The sequence below is a fragment of the Peromyscus eremicus genome, chromosome 23, assembly GCF_949786415.1.
Source record: "Peromyscus eremicus chromosome 23, PerEre_H2_v1, whole genome shotgun sequence".
Classification (NCBI taxonomy): domain Eukaryota; kingdom Metazoa; phylum Chordata; class Mammalia; order Rodentia; family Cricetidae; genus Peromyscus; species Peromyscus eremicus.
Genome location: NC_081438.1, coordinates 12292121 through 12314211, shown reverse-complemented (window position 1 = coordinate 12314211; position 22091 = coordinate 12292121). Strand labels below are relative to the sequence as shown.

The 22091-nt window shown below is 53.3% G+C and overlaps 1 protein-coding gene across 1 annotated transcript in view; it reads right to left on the bottom strand.

The window, feature by feature from the left end:
* The window catches only part of Hvcn1 (hydrogen voltage gated channel 1), a 29871-nt gene that overhangs the window by 187 nt on the left and 7593 nt on the right, over positions 1-22091 (bottom strand). Inside the window, exons 3-6 of the mRNA XM_059249078.1 lie at positions 8331-8600; positions 3816-3920; positions 2301-2532; positions 312-424 (exon numbers count right to left, since the gene is read on the bottom strand). Of these exons, the coding sequence (XP_059105061.1) occupies positions 312-424; positions 2301-2532; positions 3816-3920; positions 8331-8600 (720 nt within the window). The remainder of the gene's footprint in view (positions 1-311; positions 425-2300; positions 2533-3815; positions 3921-8330; positions 8601-22091) is intronic.

Genomic DNA, 22091 nt, shown 5'->3' with positions numbered 1-22091 from the left:
CTATTGTAAAAGCAGACAGACACCGGTGATGACCTTCTGAGCCACATTCCCACAGGCCTGGGCCTACAGAGAGCTAAGAGCCAGTCTGTGGCATTCTGGCTGCTGAGGGGAGCCGTTCCCAGGAGGGGCCCTGGGCAGTGACCACAGGAACAAGATGCCCTGAGGAGGGACTGAGCCTGGCTCCAGGAGCCGCTGCATAAGCCACAAAGCCTAGGAAGAGGGGGCGTCAGGCAGGGCTGTGGGCTACAGGAGCACGGGCAGTCGTGGGCTGGAGGGGACGGCAGTGGAACCGGTCCCCCGAGCCGCCTCACCTTCTCAGAGCAGCTGAATTCCAGGTGCTGGATCTTGGTGGCCAGTTGAATGTTTATCTGCTTTAACCTTAAGATCTGCCGTTCCGAGCGCGTCTTCACCGAGATGATGATGCCTGGAAGGGAGGGGAGGGTCGTGGTGCAACAGCTTGTTTTAACTGTGTGTGTGTGAAAGAGAGAGAGACAGAGACAGAGACAGAGACAGAGACAGAGAGACAGAAAGAGAAAGGGGGGGTACTCGTGGACATCAGAGGACATCTTGTGGGAGTCAGTTCTTTGCCTTCGTCATGTGGGTCCTGGGGCTTGAACTAAGGTCATCAAGCTTAGTGGCAAGTGTCTTTACTGACTGAGTCCTTTTGTCAGCCCCAACACTTGTATGCTAATTCCTGTATATACTTGGGACCCTAGGGACAACTGTCACTGGCAGCCTCAGCCAGGAGGGCAAGATTGCCATTTCTTTTTTTCCAAGACAGGGTTTGTCTGTGTAGTTTTGGTGCCTGTCCTGGATCTCACTCTGTAGCCCAGGCTGGCTTCGAACTCACAGAGATCCGCTTGCCTCTACCTCCCGAGTGCTGGGATTAAAGGTCTGCACTACCACCACCCGGTTCAAGATTGTCATTTCTGAGCCAGAGAGTACGCAGTTAGGTAGTATTTCCCTGTGGCTCCCATGGCACAGTCTCTGCAGACCCCTATGTTCCCATTCCCCAAGGACAAGTGTCCCCAGCAGTAACTGAAAGCTGCTTGTCTTCCCTGGGCAGAGTCCAGAGTGTGGAGATGAAAGGCCCAAAGTTAAAGCAGGGACCCCTGTGCTGGAGCTTGGCCCTGACTGGTTGGCACATGACCTGCTAACTTGGGACGCCTTGCACAGCTCCAGTGACCCACGGCTCCTGACCCCATGGCCAGTCTCAAGAAACACCAGTGCTGCCCCTCGGATACAAACCCAGATAAGGCCCACGAGTACCATGAGGTCACCTGCCCCAGCCGCATCATGAGGCTTCCAGCCCCTCTCCGCCAGGGCGCCCCATCAGGAGCCCACTCTCTGCGGCTGCGCTGTGCTGTATTTAATAAACCTTTTACCTCTGTCTTTTTGATTAATTCGTGTAAACCCCATGTGTCACCAGCCTGTCACCTCCGTCTCCACACGACACAAAGGTGTGTTCCTCGTATGCTTTTCTCTTCTGCCCAGAGCTAAGCTGGCTGAGCTGTGACCACCTACAATCCCAGGCTGCAGCAGCCCTCTTTACCTGCAGCTCTGCGGAACGGAGTGGGCTGTGGGACAGGAGGTACCAGCCAGAGCCCCTGAGGTCACTGCCACCCCCTCACCTCAGCCTTCCCAAGCCTAGCTGACTGTCTTCATCCCCTGAGGACACCCCAGGTTCTCGGCAGCAAAACTGCTGAGGGGCACAGAGCTTGGAAAGTGACTACAGTAATTCTTGAGAAGACTGAAGAGCTTCACCCGCCGGCCAGCCATGGCCCCGCAGAAGCGCTGCTCCTCAGACCCAGATGCCAGGGGCCGCGTTTGTGCCTGGCAGAGCAAGATCTCCCCGAGTGTCCTCTCCAGAGCCAGAAGCCAGGGGATGGTAACAAGTGTCAGCAACAGTGGTCACTCACGGAAACTGGAAGCTCCATGAGGGGCCCCTGGGGTAGGGCAGTCAGCACAGAGCACCGCTCAGCCACCTGCCTCCCTTCTGGAGGATGCTGTCCTCCTGTGCTGCCCGGGCCAAGAGTCCCGTACGTCCATAGCTACCTCCTGGTAACCATGAAAACATGGCCAGAGTGTGAGACGACTTTGGAGCAATCATGGTCCGCAGCCAGAGGGGGCAGCTCGTCACCAAGTATTACTATCTACCTTTCTCCAGATTCCAAGGAGGCAGCAGCCATGACAGAAACCGGGTATGAGATCCCGGGCATCTGGTGACTGTATTGCCACCTTGGTACCCACCACAGTGCCCACCCCCACCCCCACGCAGCCTAGGAGCATGGGAGACGCACCGTTGATGATCCGGGCCACCCGCCAGAGCCGCAGCAGGATCAGCAGGCCAAGAGCTTCAAACTGGTGCTTTTTAAAGATGAGGATGAGGTCGAGGATGAAGGACACCACCACCACGATGGCGTCCAGGATCTCAAACTTGTGGTGGAAGAACTCCAGGCGGAAGACAAAGATCTTCAGGGAAATCTCCAACATGAAGAAGTCCAGGATGGCAAAACTCAAGTAGTGGAAGGCCTGTGGGGACAGAGCGGGCCGGGAGCACTGACTGTCACGGGGCCGTCACTGGCCACCACTGCCAACCCCAAGCATACCTGCCTGGTACCAGAGAGGACTCAGTGCCAAAGACAGCTGTCCCCATCACAGACAAGGCTTCCACCCGTTGAGGATAATGAGGCAATGCCAGAATTGAACATCCCTGGCCAGGCCTGGCTGTCAACCCAGTGCTTGGGAAGCTGAGGCAGGAAGATCAAGGGTTCAAGGCCTGCCTGGGCCACAGAGTGAAACTGGCTAAACTAGCCATAGAGACGGGCTGCGGCCGCACTCTGTCCTGAGCGCTTTCACAGCAAACACAAGGCCGGGGCTTTGCTTTCCAGTGCCAGAGAGAACAACAACCCCAGCCCTCCGGTGTCCTCTGGCCCAGCCACCCCACTGCGAGGAACATAGCCTATGGATGGGCAGACACATTGGCCGGTCACTGCAGTACTATGGGCAGAACTGTGTGGAGGGGACAATGTCAGTGTCCAATAAAAGGCACACGCCTTTAATCCCAGCACTTGGGAGACAGAGGCACGCGGATCTCTGAGTTTGAGGCCAGCCTGGTCTACAAATCGAATTCCAGGATGGCCAAGGCTACACAGAGAAACCCTGTCTATGAATGAATGAATGAATGAATGCACCTGCTAGACAGATAATGGCACTTCCTGTAACTCCACTGCTGGGGCCTGGGGGAGAGTCACATACTCCCTGAGGGGTTGATAAGGACTAGTGGTACATGGGGTTGGGGATTTAGCTCAGTGGTAGAGTGCTTGCCTAGCAAGCGCAAGGTCCTGGGTTCGGTCCTCGGCTCCCCCCCCCCCCAAAAAAAAAAAGACTAGTGGTACCTGAAGAATTCCCAGTTTCTTTCTAAGGAAGCTGGGAAGCAAGGGCATACTCCAGCTCACGTGGTCATGTCAAAGGGACATGTAGCTGCCTTACTGAGGCTCACAGTGACCACACTGGGGACAAAAGGTGTAAGATTGATTGTAACACACCACAGTAAGGCATGCCCCCCGGGAAACGAAAGAGCAGGAGGAAGTTGGGCTCATTCACGTGCACCGAGCAGCATCAGGTGACCCGGTCAGCACCCTCCCTGCCTGCAGATAGTGACGCCATCCGCAGTGCCCTGTATATGCCCTGGCTGCCTGTGGACCTGAGCCGGGTGCATGCATGGCTCGGGTGGGACTGGTGTGCACCTGCACCACGGGTGTGCCTGTACACGAGTGTGCCTGTACACGTGTGCGCCCGAACCACGTGCATACCTTGACCGCATAGTCTTTCTTGTCTGGCTCAATGATCTTCAGATCCAGGAGGAGCTCAGCAAGTACCAGGAGGGCATCCAGGATCACCAGGCAGATGATGATGACCTGGTGGGGAGGAGCAGAGGACGTGAGACCAGCACGGGACCACTTCATTCTCAGGAACCACTGGGAAATGGTTAAGAATGGGACCCCTGCCCCCTCCTCCCATGCTCCAGGGAGCCCTGCCTTCTCCTCCCTTGCCCCGACTATGTAGCGTGGGCCCGTCACACTCTGGGAGCAGCTTGATTCACCCACTGGGTGATCACACTGTCACCCCAGTCCCTGAGAACAGGCAGCCTTTGGGGGGCCCCTTCTGGAACTCAGAGTCCCAAGGCTGGGGTGTGTTGAATAACTTATGAGCATCTGCTCTCTGTGTACCCCAGCAACAGCAAACCACAGAGAAAGAAAAAAATGAAACTTAAAACCAAAACCCTATTTGCCTGTTAGGATTGGCATTTGCTTTGAGAGATGGTACTGGAGAAACAGACTGGGTGACCAAGGGACAGGGAGTAAGACTGGACCCCAAAGGGAGAGGAGTTCCCAAGCTCCCCACAGGGCACTCAGGGGTCCCACTCTGTTTTTTCAAGACAAGGTTTCTCTATGTAGCCCTGCCTGTCTTGGAACTCTCTTTGTAGACCAGATTGGCCTGGAATTCACAGATCTGCCTGCCTCTGCCTAACAGTGCTGAGTGAGATTAAAGGCGTGCACCACCGCCCAGCTTGACCTTATGTTTTGAGGCAGGGTCTCTCACTGGGGTGGGCTTTCTAGACTAACCAGCCAGCAAGCCCCAGGAGTCCTGTCTCTCTTCAGCACTACCACACCAGGTTCTTCTGTCTTCTGTTAAAGCCTAGGTTCCAGCCGGCTGGAGAGGTGGCTCAGAGGTTAAGAGCACTGACTGCTCTTCCAGAGGTCCTGAGTTTAATTTCCAGCACCCACATGGTGGCTCACAGCCATCTGTAATGAGATCTGGTGCCCTCTTCTGTGTACATAATAAATAAATAAATAAATCTTTAAAAAAATAAAAAGCCTGGGTTCCGGACCCCAGAACTTGGGTCCTCTTACTTGGAAAGCAAGCACTTTATTGACAGAACTATCTTCCCAGCCTGGATTTTTTTTTTAAATTCTTGTTTATTTTAGAACCAGAGGGATTAGCAAAGTCGCATGCTCTAAAACCAAAGCGCAACTGCATTGAGGACAGGCCCACCACACACACCACCAAAAGACATGAAGCATGGATCTTTGCTACTGTGTGGATGAGCTGTGAACATGCTGTGTTGCGTGCAGACAGCCCCTCAGGCCACCCGTGATGTGATCACAGAACACAGGGAGCAGACTGCAGGGTGGCAGTAGGGCAGGATGGACAGTGACAATATCTGAACTGGCTAATGGTGAGCTATACAGTACTCTGTGTACTACACATCACAGAAATACTCACTTTAAAATGATTAATTTTAGCCGGGCAGTGGTGGCACAAGCCTTTAATCCCAGTGCTCAGGAGGCAGAGACAGGCAGATCTCTGTGAGTTCAAAGCCAGCCTGGTCTACAGAGCGAGTTCCAGGACAGCTAGCACTGTTACACAGAGAAACTTTGTCTCAGAAAACAAAACAAAAAAAGATTAATTGTGTATCACGTGACTGTCACCTGAAGTTAGAAGTGAGAAAGAGAGAGACCAAGAAAAGACAAAGATGGATCTTAATGCTTGGCCTCTATGAACTGATGCCCCAAACCTCAAATCTGCCCCTCTACCTGGTCGCTTTCTATGGGAGGGGAGCCACATCCCTTTGCTAACCCAGATCCTGCCCTGTGGGGTGCACTGGAACCAAAGCCTCAGCTGGCCACACACTGCACTCCAGTGACAATGGGCGTATGCGGCCAGGTGAGCAGAGGGCTCAGCTCTGGCCGCCCCTGGATCAAGGTCAAAGTGCCAGACCCATCTCACATCGCCTTCCCGGGAGGCTGACTCATCCATGTCCCCTCTTGATTATACCATCTCATGTGACACGCTCTGGCACTGTCTTGCAGATCCTACCATCAGAGAGCGAGACTCCTGAACCGCTGTCCCCTCCTCCCATCCCATCTGGCTTCCATCCAAAATCCTGCACGTATCTGGTCATGTCACCCCCACACAGCCCGTCCACAGCAGCCCGTCTTGTTGAAAAACCTTGTTGCTTTATCCACAGGAACCTTGTACCCCTCCTCCACTCCCGGACTCGGTAGGCCACAGTCTCCTTTCATCCCAGGCCCTTGAGCATCTCAGTCCCCTGCCTGAAACATGCCCTTCCACCCCTGGGGCCTACTGCGTTCAACCTTGAATGTCAGGTGACAGTCACCATCAACCTCTTGACTCCCAGTCTCTGTCCAGACTCTTAGACCTCATCCCTTCCCTGCAGGGGACCTGTAGCCATGCTAAGCAGCATTTGACATTCCCGCCACTCCAGACTGTCACATCCAGCTTGCTGCCATCTACAATACATAGACACTGTCCCCTCAGGGGATGCCTTTATGGTAGTCCTCTTTTTTTTCCAGCCTGAGAGTGAGACCCAAGGCCGGCAGGCTGAGTGGCGGGATGAGCCCCTTCCAGAGGCAGGGACATCCAGAGGGGGTAGGTCTGGGACTTCCTTTACAGCTGGAAGGAAGCTGGCTCCCTCTGTTTGCTCTGAAATTGCAGGTTTGGATTTCAACTCCAACAACATAATACCATGTTTCCTGCCGCAGCCACAGAGGGGCAGGCAGAACGCAAGGGATGCTGGGTTGTTGGCTTGCCTTAAGTGGGGAAAAAAGACCAATATAATCTACCGCCACCCCGCCACCACCACCCCCACCCCCACCCCCGCCTGAGAACAGTGTCGGGGATGAATGTGGAGCTGCTCCCTGCTTCTAGCAGGGACTTGAGCTCTGATGCCCAGAGTGGCATCCCTAAAGTGCCTCCCTGTGGTACTGGACCCACCAGGAGCTGTGGTTGTTCCTATGCCCCTGGTCTCTTGCATTTTCCTGGAGCAGCCATGCTTCTAGACACCAGCTTGCTACCTCAGGGTGATGGTGGCGCATGCCTTTAATCCCAGCATTTGGGAGGCAGAGGCAGGTAGATCTCTGTGAGTTCAAGGCCAGCCTGGGCTACAGAGTGAGTTCTAGGACAGGCACAAAACTACACAGAGAAACCCTGTCTCGAAAAACCAAAAACAAAAAAAGAATGCTTGCTGCTCTTGCAGAGGACCTAGGTTCAGTTCCTAGGACCCATATCAGGTGACTCACAATCACCTGTAACTCCAGCTCCAGGGATCGGACACCCTCTAGCCTCTGAGAGCTCCTGCATACGAATGGTGGACATAAACTTATGGAGGCGCACACATAAGTAAATAAAATAGTAAATCTTTTTTTCAAAAATTGCCTTTCACAAGGTTGGGATAGATGGTCCCCTCAGGGCTCAGCCAGGAAGTCCCTTCCTTACTTCCCCCTATGGCAGCATCTGGAGATGCCATAACAGTGAGAGCCAGGCACGTGTGGAGTGTGTGTGTGTGTGCACGTGTGTGCGTGCGCACACACAAATACACGCACACGTGGAAGCCAGAGGTCCATGTTAGTGTCTTCAGTTACTCTCCATCTAATTCTCTTCATGGAACCTGGGGCTCACCAAGTGGCCAGTGAGCCCCAAGGAACTGCCTGTCTCTGCCTCCCAGTGCTGGGATAACTGGCATGTACTGCCATGCCCTGGGCGCTGGGGAACCAAACTCGGGTCTTCGTGCTTCACAACGAGCACTTTACTCGCCCAGCCCATTCCCCAGCCCCACATGTTTTCGTTGCCGCTCCATAAGGAAGGGTCTGAGGGCCCATGGTGCTGAGATTTTGAGGCAGGGAACCCACTTGTCCTTGTCCAGAAGCGGGCGCTCTGTAGAATGAATGCCTCTCCCATAGTGTACTTGGAGTATACACACAAACGTGAAAATAACTAGTGTGAAGTAACCATTCATAGGTTGCCATAAAGCTCTGTGCAGCGGGTACAGTCGCCAGGCTGTACAGCCGCCACCATGGGCTGGTTCCAGTGTATTTCCACCACCACCACCACCACCACCCCCAAGAGGAAATCCCATCTCTCTTAAGCAGCCACCCCCGACATTCTTTCCTCCCTCCCACGGCCTCCCATCTGTCCACCCGGCTGTGAGCATTCTGGATGGTTCGGCTACCTGGCATCACACATACTATTGGGACCTTTCCTGTCTGGCCTATCACTCAAGTCCCATTTTCAAAGTTGCAGCATGTGTCCACATGTCCTCCTTGGTCACGCCCAAGCCATTGCCATCGGGAGGGACAGGCCACGGAAGGACCTTTAACCTTCCTTCACTTTATTACCCCACTTCCCCCACTGTCAATACAGGTCGGACCACAGAGCATGGCATGTGGTAGGATGCACGGGTGGGTGGGTGGCCAAGGCAGAAGGGGGGCTCCCACCTTGGAGACCCGGTGACGTCAGCCTCCTACCTGAAACCTGTGGGAAGTGAAGAGCTTCCTCAGCCTGTTCCTGAAGTCCAGGGTCGGCCTGGGTGCGGGGACAGGGCCAGCCTCAGCATCTGTGCCCACGGTACTGCCTTCCCCCTCCGCTGGGGTGGGGGCCGGCTCCTCCTCCTCCTCCTCGTTCTCCCACTTCTTGTAGTTGATGTTCCACGTGTGGTAGTCGTCCCCGACCACGGTGAAGTGCTTCAGGAACCTGCTCATCCTCTTGGCAGGAGCCACCTTGGCTCTGCGAGTGACCTGGAGGGGCGGGACAGAGCAAGCACTTGAGGTTCCCATAGCTGTGATGGGGAGCAGAGGCCCAAACCAGGCCCTAGGGTGCTCAGAGTACCCTAGCCCAGGTCAAAAAAAGTTAGGTTGGGGGAGGCACTTATTTTTAGAATCTAGTATCTCTGTATATGAGGCAACAGGAAACCCCAATCCCACCAGACATGTCCTTGCGGTCTGACGGGCAGTCACCAACTACAGCCCAGTCTCATCAGGAGGCCCACGTGTAGATACGAGAAGAGCCCTGCACACACAGAGAAATTGAGAGCGGGTGAGGGCCGTGGAGGAAGCGTCCAAAAGTAAAAGTCCAGTTTCACAGAGAACTCACAGACGCCAACCCTACACTCTGCAGGCCAGTCCTGGCCAGGCCGGTGGAAAGGGGAGTTCTCCCAGGATTAGCCAGCACGGCACACACCTGTAATCCCAGCCCTTGAGGGGTAGAGGCAAGGAGGGTGAGGAGTTCAAGGCCAGCCCAGGCTACATAGTAAGACCCTATCGCAAAAAAAAACCAAGAATAAGGCTATCCCGCTGTGTACTCAGCCTGTTTAATCTACCTCTAAGAGAACAATGTTGAGAGCCAGGTGTTGGTGTTGGTGGTGCACGCCTTTAATCCCAGCACTCAGGAGGCAGAGGCAGGTAGATCTCTCTGAGTTGAGGCCAGCCTGGTCTACAAAGAGAGTTCCAGGATGGCCAGGGCTACACAGAGAAACCCTGTCTTGAGAAAGAAAAAAAAAAATGTGGCAACCAACCTTATTTGCTTTGGACTTCCTGTGTAACCAACTTTTACCGCCTAAGCTAACACATAGCTGTAATTTTTTTTTGTTTTGTTTTTGTTTTTTGTTTTTTGAGACAGGGTTTCTCTGTGTAGCTTTGCACCTCTCCTGGAACTTGCTTTGGAGACCAGGCTGGCCTCGAACTCACAGAGATCCGCCTGGCTCTGCCTCCCGAGTGCTGGGATTAAAAGCGTGCGCCACCTCTGCCCGGCCATAGCTGTAATCTTAAATCATGTACCCTGTCCCAGAACAGTGCGTGTGTGTCACTTGCTGAAAGCAGCAAATACAGAGGTTGAAGCAACCCTCTAAAATGGATATCGGTTTATGGAAGTCGGTTGCTAAACCATTGTTTGTATTACTATAGTTGTCTGGGTCAGTCGGGATCAGTTGAAGGCAGTGACGTGATCCTTGCAGAGTTTGGGGTAAGATCCCTGTCAAGTACCCCATCCCTCCCCTGTGTGATGGCTTCCAGTGCTGCTCAATAAAGACAGAGGGACGCTTTGTGGGAGACAGACACAGTCACCCGACAGACACACAAAAGGTGCCGTTACACACAGCCACACTCACCCACAGACAAACTCCCGAGACAGCCTCCATCAGGCAGGCACAGGTTCCCGCAGAGGAACATGTAGTGGAGGAATTCAAATCCGGACTCACTCCTGGCTAAAAGACTCGAAGGGGAAGTCCTTTTATTCCTTTCCTTAATGTGACATCGAGGCATCGTTGGTGACTTGGAGTTAACCACTAAAGCGTATAGTCCACACAGGCAGTTCTGAAGGTTCTGCCTCTAGACTCCGATCCAAACAGGACCCACTCCGGGCATCTCTAGTCCCAACATCGTTCCCGTCCATCTCTGCCTGCAGTACGGCAGCAGCCTCCTGCCACCGCCCCCTTCTATAGGGAACCTCAGAGAACTAACTAACATACAATGAGACCGTGGCATCCTTTGCCTAAAAGCTCTCCCGTGGTTCTCCACCACACCGAGTCCCTCTTGCTGGTGTCCTTCCCGTCATTCATGCTCTTGGGGAGGCTTTTCCGAGCTCACCTCTTCTGAGAGGCTCGGCTTATCCCCTGACCCCACTCCTTCCCCATCCTGGCTTCTGTGTCTTTATTGCATCATTGAAGTTATGTTGAGGCAGGAAAGAGAGGCAGGAAATGAATAGGAGATAAGAAGATAAAGAAGCCCCGCCCCCTGGGATCCAGGCTGCCTCTCCTGCTGACTGCGCCTTGGGAGACTTCAATGCCACCCACAAAAGCAAAGATCATCTGCACACATGCTTTCCTGAAGACATTTCAAAAAAGAGTGTTAAGAATACAAAACGGGGGGCTGGAGAAATGGCTCAGAAGTTAAGAGCACCGACTATTCTTCCAGAGGTCCTGAGTTCAATTCCCAGCACCCACATGGTAGCTCACAACCACCTATAGTGAGATCTGGCACCCTCTTCTGTGTACATAATAAATAAATAAACCTTTAAAAAAATACAAAACGGTGTTCACTTTGGGCCACATGTTGTGACCCCGAGTTCCAACATATTAACGCTCTTCACTCATTCCGGACTCTCCACTGAACCTCAAAATCACCTTATGACTCCTTTCTTCTTTGGTCTTTCTTTTTTTGAGACAGGGTTTCTCTGTGTATTTCTGGCTGTCCTGAAACTCACCTGCCTCTGCCTCTGAGTGCTGGGATTACAGACATGAGCCACCATGCCCAGCTTCAACTTATTATGATTTTGAGCAAGGTAGACACACCCAGCAGGTACAGAAGCAGTGGAAGGCGAGAACTGATTCCCAGGTTGTCCTCTGACCTCTACACACGCATGCTGATACCCACAGATATCACACACATACTCCCACACATCACCTTACGGTTCCACTAAAAAAAAAGGGAATTCTTCAAGAAAATTAGTAAGTTAACTTTTAAACTTAAAGTTTGTTTGTTTATTTATTTGGCTTTTGAGACAGGGTTTCTCTGTGTAGCCCTGGCTGTCCTGGAACTCGCTCTGTAGACCAGGCTGGTCTCGAACTCCCAGAGATCCGCCTGACTCTGCCTCCCGAGTGCTGGGATTTGCTTTGCTCAAGCTCATTTGGGGATGTCTCCTACTACATCCTATCTGGCTTTGCCTGAGGGGAGATGCCTGGTTGGGGTGGGGTGGACTCTCTGGCTGCTGTCGGGCTGTGTTTCCCTGCTGCTGAGACACCGTGATGACATGGCACTTGCCTGTGGATTCTCTGCCTGCGCCCCCCCCACCCCCCGTCCCACTTTGCTCTCAGCTCTGGGACAAGTAAGACTTCTGCCATCTTGTACAGCTGCACGTCCGGTACCTTGAACAGTGCCCCTCCCCGCCCCCTCCTCCATGGTACACGCAGCAGCACTCTGGTGTCTGTTAGGTGACTAAGTGGATACAGAAATGTGGCCAGAGGGCCAGATCCACTCAGCAATTAAGAGCACTTCCTGCTCTTCCAGAGGACCTGGCTTTAGTTCCCAGAACCCATGTCAGGAGACTTACAACTGCCTATAACTCCAGCTCCTGGTGGATCTGATGCTGGTACCTGTCCTCATGTGTAAACATATCACACACACGCACACACATAAATAAAAATAATAAAAATAAAAATTGTAAATGTGGCCAGAACTGTGATGTGTATTATGTGTATACACACACACACACACACACACACACACACACACACACACACACACACTGTATCAACTGTCCTGCTCTTTCAGTCTCCACCTTATTTCCTGGACACAGGGTCTCTCACAAGCTCGAGTTAGGCTGGCAGCCAGCAAGCTCCAGTTATCTCCTGCCTCTGCCTCCACCAGCACTGGCATTACAGGTGTCCAGGGCCACACTGCTTCTCTACAGATGCTGGGGGTTCACACTCAAGTCCTCGTGGGCCCCACTGAGCCATCTCCCATGTTCACAACCAGATCTTTAGACATCTGTTCAGTGTAGCAAGGGGTGTGATTCAGTAGGACCATGTTTACCCAGCAGGCCTAAGGCCCCGGGTTCCATGCCTAGCAGGCTAGGGGAAATAAAAGATGGAGAAATGGCCAGGTGTGATGCACATGCCTTTAATCCAAGTACTCAGAGGCAGAGGCAGGTGGATCTCTGTGAGTTCGAGGCCAGCCGGGGCTATAGAGTGAGACTCTGTCTCAAAGACCAACTAATGGAGATGGAGAAATGGCTTAGTGGTCAACGCAAATGCTGTTCTTGAAGAGGACCGAGTTCAGTTCCCAGCACTCATATAGCAACATAACCATCTGTAACTCCAGCTCCAGGGGATCTGACGCCCTCTTCTGGACTCCATAGGTACCTGCACTCACAAGCACATACCCACACACAGACATGCACATGTAACTTTAAAGAAGTTCTTTGGGGCTGGAGCCATGGCTCAAGTGTTACAGGCACTCGTGGTTCTTCCAGAGGACCTGGGTTCAAGTCTCATTTCCCACATAATGGCTCACAACCGTCTATAATTCCAGTTCTGGGGGGGTCCAACTGCATCCAACAGACTCTTCTCAACAAACAAGCCAGAAACAAGCCTTGAAAAGATCACCTGGGGCCAGCGAGAGGGCTCAGCGGGTAAAGGCGCTTGCCCCTAAGCCTGACGATCTAAGTTCAATCCTCGGGACCCACCTGATAGAAGGTGAGAACTGACCCCCACAGGGTATCCTTTGACCTTCATACGTATGCTGTGGTATGTGTGTGTCCCCTCATACACAAATAAGTAAATGTAAAAAAGACAAGAAAGTACATGTTTCCCTTAAAGAAAAAAAAATCAGCCAATCCCCAGTTAAAGAAATGACCATTGAACAAAACTCACAAAGTGGACACACACTATGGAACTGGTCACCAAATCAGCTGTAGCACGCACACACACACACACACACACACACACACACACACACACACAAATGAAGAAAAAAAACCTCAATGAACAGGCTTAAGAGTCAGTATAGTAGTCAATGGCTACAATACAGCACTTGGGAGGTAGAGGCAGGAAGATCAGGAGTTCAAGGCCAGCCTTGGCTACATAGCAAGTTCTAAGTCAGGATGAGCTATACAAGACCCTGCCAAAAATCAAATGAAGACAAAAATAACAAGATGTAAGAAGGAACGATCAGTGACCTTAAAGACAGAGCAACAGAAAATACCAGTGGGGGGACTGGGGGCATGGCTCAGTGGTCTCTCTCTGAGCACCTGCCCTGTAAGCGTGAGGACCTGAGCTTAGACTCCCAGAACCCTCCTAAGGCCACATAGGGCATCATGTGGGGCCTCCCCACATTCCTGCCACAAGGGGAGGGGTAGAGACAGTCCCTGGAAATTTGGTGTGCCCACTGAGGAGCAGAGACCCTGTATCAAGGAAGGAGGCGGCAGGCTGTCTTCTGGCCTCCATTCACACTGTGGTATGAATACACCCGCATTCACCCCGACAGACACACACACACACACACACACAAACATTTAAGTGCAAAAGTATCAGTTGGCAGAAAGTACAAAGAACCAACGGAGCCTCGGGAACGCTAACAAGTATTCTGCCGTAGGGACACCTGTGGTACCAAAAGATGACAGGGAGATTAAAATAATAATAATAATAATAATAATAATAATAATAATAATAATGGCTAAGGTTGGCAACATGGCTTGGTGAGCAAAGGTGCTCGTTCCCGAGTCGGATGATCCAAGTTCGATCCCTGGCATTCCCATGGTGGAAGAAGGGACCCAACTCCTGTGAGCCCTCCACATGTGTGCTGTGGCACACGCACACACCCAGGCCCATACACAAACCAACCAACAAATAAAAAGGTACATTTGACATGGATGAAAAAAAATAGTCAACCTTTGATAGGATAGACGTGTGGACTGAAACACAATGGACTCCAAACAGGAGGGCCATACAAGAGAATGGACAAAGGGCATGTAAGCACAATGGTTAGAGTGCTTGCCCGGCCCTCTAGGCCCTGGCTTCTATCCTTAGCAACACAGCTTGTGCATGGGCGAGCAGACTGGGGAAACGGGGTATGTCTTGGCCCCAGTTCACGCACTGCCCTGGGTTCTGTGTGGTCTTGTTTCCAGGCACTAGATTGGGTCAACAAACACCTCCCACGGCCCCAACATTTTCTAGCTAAGTGCTGTGGGCAGGGGTAGGGGGTGGGGTGGGGGAGTGGGGGGGGGATTGGGGGGAAGGCCCCACTGTCAGAGCTGAGGTTCAGCTGACATGGAGTGTGGAAGCTGGGGCTCTGCAGGCCGAGGCTGCCTCACCGCCCCACCACCCACATTATCTGGGTACCTCAGGGGCCGCAGGTTTCAGATGTCTTCAAAGGTCAGGAGGCCCAAAGAGAGCTTGAGACAGTGCGTGGCCTCCTGGGAGCAGCCCCATCTCCTGTCCCAGCCACAGAGGCCAGCCCCTCTCCTTCCCCCATCTTCTTAGTCTCCACCTCTGTCCTCTGTGGCCCAGGAGGCTGCCTGGCCTCCTACTGATGCTCGGCTTTCCCCTTCTCTACCCAGGCCTGAGCAGGTCTCACCTCGGCCCTCTTCACCCCCATAACCGCTCCTTTGTGCTCTCCAACTAAAGTCTTGGGGGGGGGGGACCTCCAAGCCCCTTTCCGTGGTGGGCACGGCCCCGTGTGGCCCAGCCTCTCTGCTTCCGGCAGCGTGCCCCGCCTCACCCCTGCAGCCTCACACGACCCCCCCTCAGAGGCCTGCAACCTGGCTGCTCCTGGCCTCCGCCTGACTTTGGTCTATTCTTCCTCATGGGCGGCAATGCTACTTCCTCGGACCCTGAGCCAAAGGCAGATTCCTCTCCCAGTTCCACAGCCTCTCCTTCCGCTCTCCGTGCTCCCTCAGAACCCTCCCCTCAGTACCTAACTATTGCGCTCCTTAGCCTGTAAGCACCACAAAGGAGGGGCTGGGTGCCCTGAAACACCTCAGCCCTCAGGCAATAGCCACTGAGGCTCAGGCGCCCTACCAAAACCACACGTCACAGGAGAGGCAAGTTTTCGCTCGGAAACCTTTTGACCAGTCAAGATGCGACTTGGGACGAAAACGCTTGTGGTGTCCAGCGGAGCCAAAAAAAGAATTCTGGTTTCAAGTCAAGACTGTCATGTCAGAAGCAGGAAAGTTTCAGAAAAGGGCTGCGACCACAGCCCTTTCTGTCACCCCGGCGGCCTCTCACAAACCTAGAAAGATGGGCTCTGGGACCCCCCGCTGAACACCTGCCCAGGCCAGGCTCCTGTGGACCTTAATGGCAACTCTGTGTCACCAATGTGGAAAATCATTTCTCCCCTGCTCCACCTGGTGCCCTGCAGTTGAAGATCCTGTCACATGGGCCCAGGGCTGTGCTACTGTGGCTTGTGGACTTTGCAGGGGAGAGACTGACTGGCGTGGACACCCTGCAGCTACGTCTCCACGGGAGTCCCTGCTATCCACATTCTTCTCTGACCTGGTGTTCCTGACCCTGAGGTCACCTTCCTGTATCAAAGCCCAGGCCAGGGCTGCAGAGATGTGCAAGTGTAAGGACCTGAGTTCGATACCCAGCACTCCCGTAAAAGCTGGGCACGGCCGCTGGAGAGAGAGGGCTCACCAGTTAAGAGCAAGGGCTGCTCTTGCAGGGGAGCAAGGCTCAATGTCCAGCCCCCAAATCAGGCCGCTCAGAACTGCTGGTAGCTCCAGCCTCAGGGGATCTGACACCCTCTTCCGGCACCTGTACTCACGTGCACATACCCACAGACACACACAGAATTTTAAGAATAGGAATAAGATACTAAAAAAAAATTAAAAGCTGGGCATGCCAGCATGAGTCTATAGTCCTAAAGGGTGAGTTCCAGGCCAGTGAGAGGCTCTTGCTCACAAACAAACAAATAAATGGTGGATGGCTCCTGAGGAACAGCACGCAACATCCAAGGTTGACCTCTGGCCTCTACCTGCACTTGTGTAAGAGTGTATACACACACACACACACACACACACACACACACACACACTCACAGAAGTTCAGCCCACCAGGTTCTGACCTGTCAATCATTACCCCGACGGCTGACCCCATTTCTCTTGACAGCCCTTCCCCTCCTCTCCTCTCCTTGCTCAGTCTCCCATGCCTTGGCTTCCTTGGCAGCCCAACCCTGACCTTGGCAGGCTGGGGCCTCTCCACTTCCGGTGGTCCCTCCACTTCCGGTGGTCTCCGCAGCCCAGTGCTCAGTGCTGCTCCTGTTCAAGTCCCCAGCCTGGTCTGAGCTGCCGCCATCTCAGTGGCGTGCGTGCCGTGGCCCGAACACAGCTCACTTCCTCACCAAATCTGTTCCTCTGGGGCCACAGCATCACCGCCACCATGCCCAAGCTGAGAACTGAAGATCCGGCTGGGTTCCCTCCCACCGTCCTTATTCTGATATGTCGCCTAACAACTCCCAGCTCGTGGGTCCCTGCTGCGGCCACTGACTCTGGCCTAGCCCTGCTCCACAGTCCTCACTCATCCTCTGTGTCTCCCACACAGCAGGTCCCCACGCTCAGCACAGCCGGGCTGGGTCCCATCTTCTACACTGTCCCACCCACACGGTTACAGAAGAATTGTCGCTGGGCGGTGGTGGCGCACGCCTTTAATCCCAGCACTCGGGAGGCAGAGCCAGGTGGATCTCTGTGAGTTCGAGGCCAGCCTGGTCTACAGAGTGAGTTCCAGAACAGGCTCCAAAGCTACACAGAGAAACCCTGTCTCGAAAAACCAAAAAAAAAAAAAAAAAAGAATTGTTATCTTGCTTTCTAGGTCTCCTTTCTCCTCCCTGCTTTTGCCGCCAGCTCCAGGGTCTCCTGTAGTCCTAAAGAATGACTCACTGAGCCGGGCAGTGGTGGCACATGCCTTTAATCCCAGCACTCGGGAGGCAGAGGCAGGAGGATCTCTGTGAGTTTTAAGCCAGCCTGGTCTACAGAGTGAGATCCAGGAAAGGTGCAAAACTACACAGAGAAACCCTGTCTTGAAAACAAACAAACAAACAAACAAACAAACAAAAACACCCAAAACAACAACAACAACAACAAAAACAATTCACTGGCTCAGGACTGGGACCTTACCCTGAATATCATCTAAGTCTTGGACCTAGATGTCCCTTCCCCAGCTGTCCCCTCCACCACTAGCTGCTACCACATGGTGTCACTTCGCTGTGCCCCTGTGCCCTGGGGAAGAGCTCCATAAATATTTAATGAACAAATTAAGCACATAATGGAACCAGGGAGCTGTCCCTCCAAGGCCCTGTAATGACCACGTGACAGGTGCCGCACCAGACAAATGACTCACCTGGGAAAAAGTAAACGGAGACCTATACATGTCTCCTGAGGCTGTCTGTATTCACAGGGGCCAAACCGCCACCTGGAGGAGCGGAAAGTCCCTACCTCCCTGCAGAATGGCCTCCAACACCACAGAAAAGGGTGCTTTTTAAGAAACATGGCCAACTCCCAAGTCCCTGTTCCCAACGGCCTGCCCCATGTCCCTGTTCCCTCTCATACTCTAGGGGCCTTGATTTGCTTATTGACCACAATCCTCGACCCAGAACTCCACAAGACCCTACAGCAGCAGCATCCACCATCATCCACGCCCATTTACTATGTTTTATATACATATAGCACAAGTCCACACTTGATTTTCCCTCCCATAGTAGCCCAGGCTAGCATTGAGGGTCTCAGTGTGGGGGAGATGACAGAGTCAGGCTCAGCCCCAGGGCTGTGTGAACTCAGAACACAGGGTCAAGAGAACCCAGGCAGCTAGTGGTTCCCTGCCCAGAACATTAATAGGTTGAACTTCGGGGCCCCTCTGGAGCAACAGGAAGTGGCCTTCTTTGGAATTTGGGTCTCTGCTGACAATATCACTAAGATATTGAGATGGAATCACTCTGGATGTTAGCAGCCAGTGTCCTGAGGAGCAGAAGAGACCCAGAGGACCAGGTCACATGATGACAGAGGCAGGGATTCCACAAGCCAAGGGGAGCTGAAGCCAACTCCAGCCACTCCCTTCTGCTGGGACACGCAGGCCACCCCACTTGCTCTCACATAATCCTGAGAAGTAGGCAGGTCAGGAGGAACAATTTCTACATTCCATAGGAGGCAAAACAGGCCAGAGGAGACAAGAACACTGGCCTATAGTCATAGGTCACAAGTCAGTGGTGGGTGACAGGTGTTGAAAAGGGGCCCCTGGAGAGGAATGCTTTGAAGGAGGTACCTCGCTGTTTCTTTAGTCTTTTCCTTTTTTTTTTTTTTTTTTTTAATTTTTTGGTTTTCCGAGACAGGGTTTCTCTGTGTAGTTTGGCACCTTTCCTGGATCTCACTCTGTAGACCAGGCTGGCCTCAAACTCACAGAGATCCACCTGGCTCTGCCTCCCGAGTGCTGGGATTAAAGGCGCGTGCCACCACCGCTGGGCTTTAGTCCTTTTTTTAATGTGATCTCATTGTGCTGCCACCCTGCATATATGTGCATGTGCACACACCACACACACACACACACACACACACACACACACACACACACGGAAGCCAGAGGTCCACCTGAGGCATCATTCCTCAAGTACTGTTCACTCCATCTCCCAAAAGGCTTTCTCGCTGAACGTAGAGTGCACAGGCTAGACTGCCCGGCCAGCGAGTCACAGCAATCTGCCCTCTCCTGCTTCCTCCCAGCCCTGAGATTACAGCATGCACCAACACAGCCAGCTGGCTGTGAGGCTTCTAGACTGGAACTCAGCTTCTCATACCCGAGCCATCTCCCCAGCCCCATGCCCATTTCCCCACCTGCAGCGAGACGGCTACACAGCCTGCCTCCTTCTGTACAGAACACAGAGAGCTCAGGCGGCTGGCAGTTGCTATCCTCAAACGACCTGCCCGCCTTTTCAGTCTCCTGGCATCTCAGAACTTGAGCATTCCATCCCTCCTTCCTATAGAAAGCAGCCTCCTTTACGTGACCTCCTGCTGTCCTTTTAGCCAGAGGCTTTGTGACTGCCGGCCCCCGGGGGGGGGTCCCCAAGGGACCACCTTCCTCATAGGACTGAGCCCGCTAATGCACACCTGGGATCCTTGCTCTCAGGAGACAGAGGCAGGGGGATTGAAAACTCCAGACAAGAGCCTGTCTCATAACACTAAAACCCCTGTGTGGGTGTGGTCTGGTGTCTAACGGGCTTCTCCGGTCCTGAACACCTCGTCTCCTGCCACAGCTCATTGCTGGAGGAAACAGCGTGTCCTGTGTAACCCCAGGGAGGGGAGTCTGTTGCGTGTGGCCAGCTTCCTGCCGTCTCAGCCCAATGCCTCCCCCTTGGCTGGCTTAACCTGTGGTTCACGTCCGCTTTCTTGCAGCCTGGCCAACGAGGCGCCGAACATGAGATGGTATTGGGGACCCCTGCCATAGTCCTTGGCTTAAAACGTCTCTGGCTCCCTACTACTCTAAATGGTGAAGAACAAGCCCCTCCCCTGGGCTCCCCGTTCTTCCTCCTGCTGCAGCTCTGCCCGCCTAGCTGGTCTCACCTGCCGCCTCTTGCTTAGCCATACTGCCTCCACGCAGCCTTTGTACTAGGCAGGTTGGTCTGGCCTCAGGGCCTCTGCACAAGCGGCTTCCTCGGGCCTGGAATACGTAACCCCTCTCTCACACTGTCCTCTAGCTCTTCTTTCCTCTTTTAGGTTCCTTTCCAAGTGTCCCAGCTCAGGGGTACTGGCCAGCCCGCCCCCCCCCATCATACACTCCTGCATCTCCTCTGTCACCCTCACGTCTGACTGAACACCCCAGGGTGCAGGCTGCATGGGTGCCAGCTCACACCGTTACCTTCCAGGCCCGACAGGACCACGGGCTCCAAACTCAGGGACAGTACCATGAACACACCCGGGCAGCAAGTGTCTCCCGGTGAGAGGCCGGGCGCTGTTGTGAGCCCACCTGCCCCACCCCCACGCTGGCTCCGTGTTCTGAGGAATGCCTATTTATAAAATCAGGGAAGTCTGTAAATAGGCGTTGAAATCTTTCCTTCTTGAGGGTGGGGAGGAAGTTTGAGGTTTGCAAAAACAACCTCTCTGCGGCTGACTGGCTCAGGTGGGGGGTACTGGTGACCCAGGTCTAGAGCTATATGCTCCTCACTCACCTTACCTTCACCTGGAGGGTCAGGGATGAGCTGCTTGGGGGCTGTATGGGACAGTGACTTTCATACAAGCATGGGACGATGGCACATCCTTCCCAACTCTAGAACATCCACTAACTCAGGATCTCTATACAGAATTGCCCAGAACAATGCCGCATCCGTACCACATGGGTCCAATTTGGTCTCATTTATCTATGCCAAAACCAAAAACAGAGAGGCCAAGAGACTTGCTAGAAGTCACACAGCTAGGGAGAAACAGAGCTGGACTATAATCCAGCTGCCCGGTGGAGTGCCCCTTGCTTCCTACATGACCCATTGAGAATGTGGCCCAGGGCTGCTGAAGCCCATGCTGGTGGGGGCCTGGGACAGAGGTTCCCCAGACAGAGGAATTGTCAGACCTTACCCCTGGCACACCCTGACGCATTACCCTAGGTGGGATCCCTCCTACTGCCCACCCTTTCCATTGTATTTCTAAAGGGCTGATGGCCACGCTGTCCAAACAGGAAGTGTCCTGTTCCTCTCCCTAGAGGACCGAGATGAGGATGGTAGGGAATGGGAGACACATGTAAAGCCCGATACACCAGCCACACCACATCACTCAGTACCCCAGGCTGGGCTGCATCACAAACAGAGAAAGGGCGAGTTCTCCATCTAGAAGCCGTGTGCTGTCACGGGGGGCCAATGTGGGGTGACGCTTCACCCATGGTGTCCACAGAGGAGAGGCCTCAGATCCCTCCCCTTGCTGTCCCGTTCTGGAATGAGCCAAGGAACACGGAGGGGACATGCAAGAGGGAAATAAGGCGTTCTCTGTCATCCAGGCTGTGTCTCCAGTTACCTGAGAAGAACTTCAACACAACAGAGCAAAGATGACCCACAGGGACAATGTGTGCTGTCCTGAAGACGCCTGGACCGTGACATCAAGGACAAGTGAATTGTGGTCACTCAGGGCCGGGGCGTGTGTGACTTCGAGCTTCCTGGATTAGCACCTGCTCGCATCCCTCAGCTAAAAGAGCGCACCCCACTTTTTTTTTTTTTTTAAATTGCAATTTTTTATTTTTATTTTTATTTTTATTTATTTTTTTTTTTTGGTTTTTCGAGACAGGGTTTCTCTGTGTAGCTTTGCGCCTTTCCTGGAACTCACTTGGTAGCCCAGGCTGGCCTCGAACTCACAGAGATCCGCCTGGCTCTGCCTCCCGAGTGCTGGGATTAAAGGCGTGCACCACCACCGCCCGGCCCCACTTTTTTTTAATATGCAGCTATGAAAGACACCCAAGTGCATCTCCCACAAGGAGCTGAAGCCCATGCCTTAAGGCTGTGTCTGTCCTCCTTCTATACGTCTGTCTGTCTGTCTAAATACTTAATAAACTCACTACCTATGTTTCAGTCTGACTTGTCTTGAAATTTTTCTTTTTTTTTTTCCGGAGCTGAGGACTGAACCCAGGGCCTTGTGCTTGCTAGGCAAGCTCTCTACCACTGAGCTAAATCCCCAGCCCCTGAATTTTTTCTCCACGCCATGGTCAAGGAGCTGGCTTTATCTGAGTGGCGCTTCCCAACAGGGAAGGGAGCCCTCAAGGCTTGTGTCCCCCCAGTGCC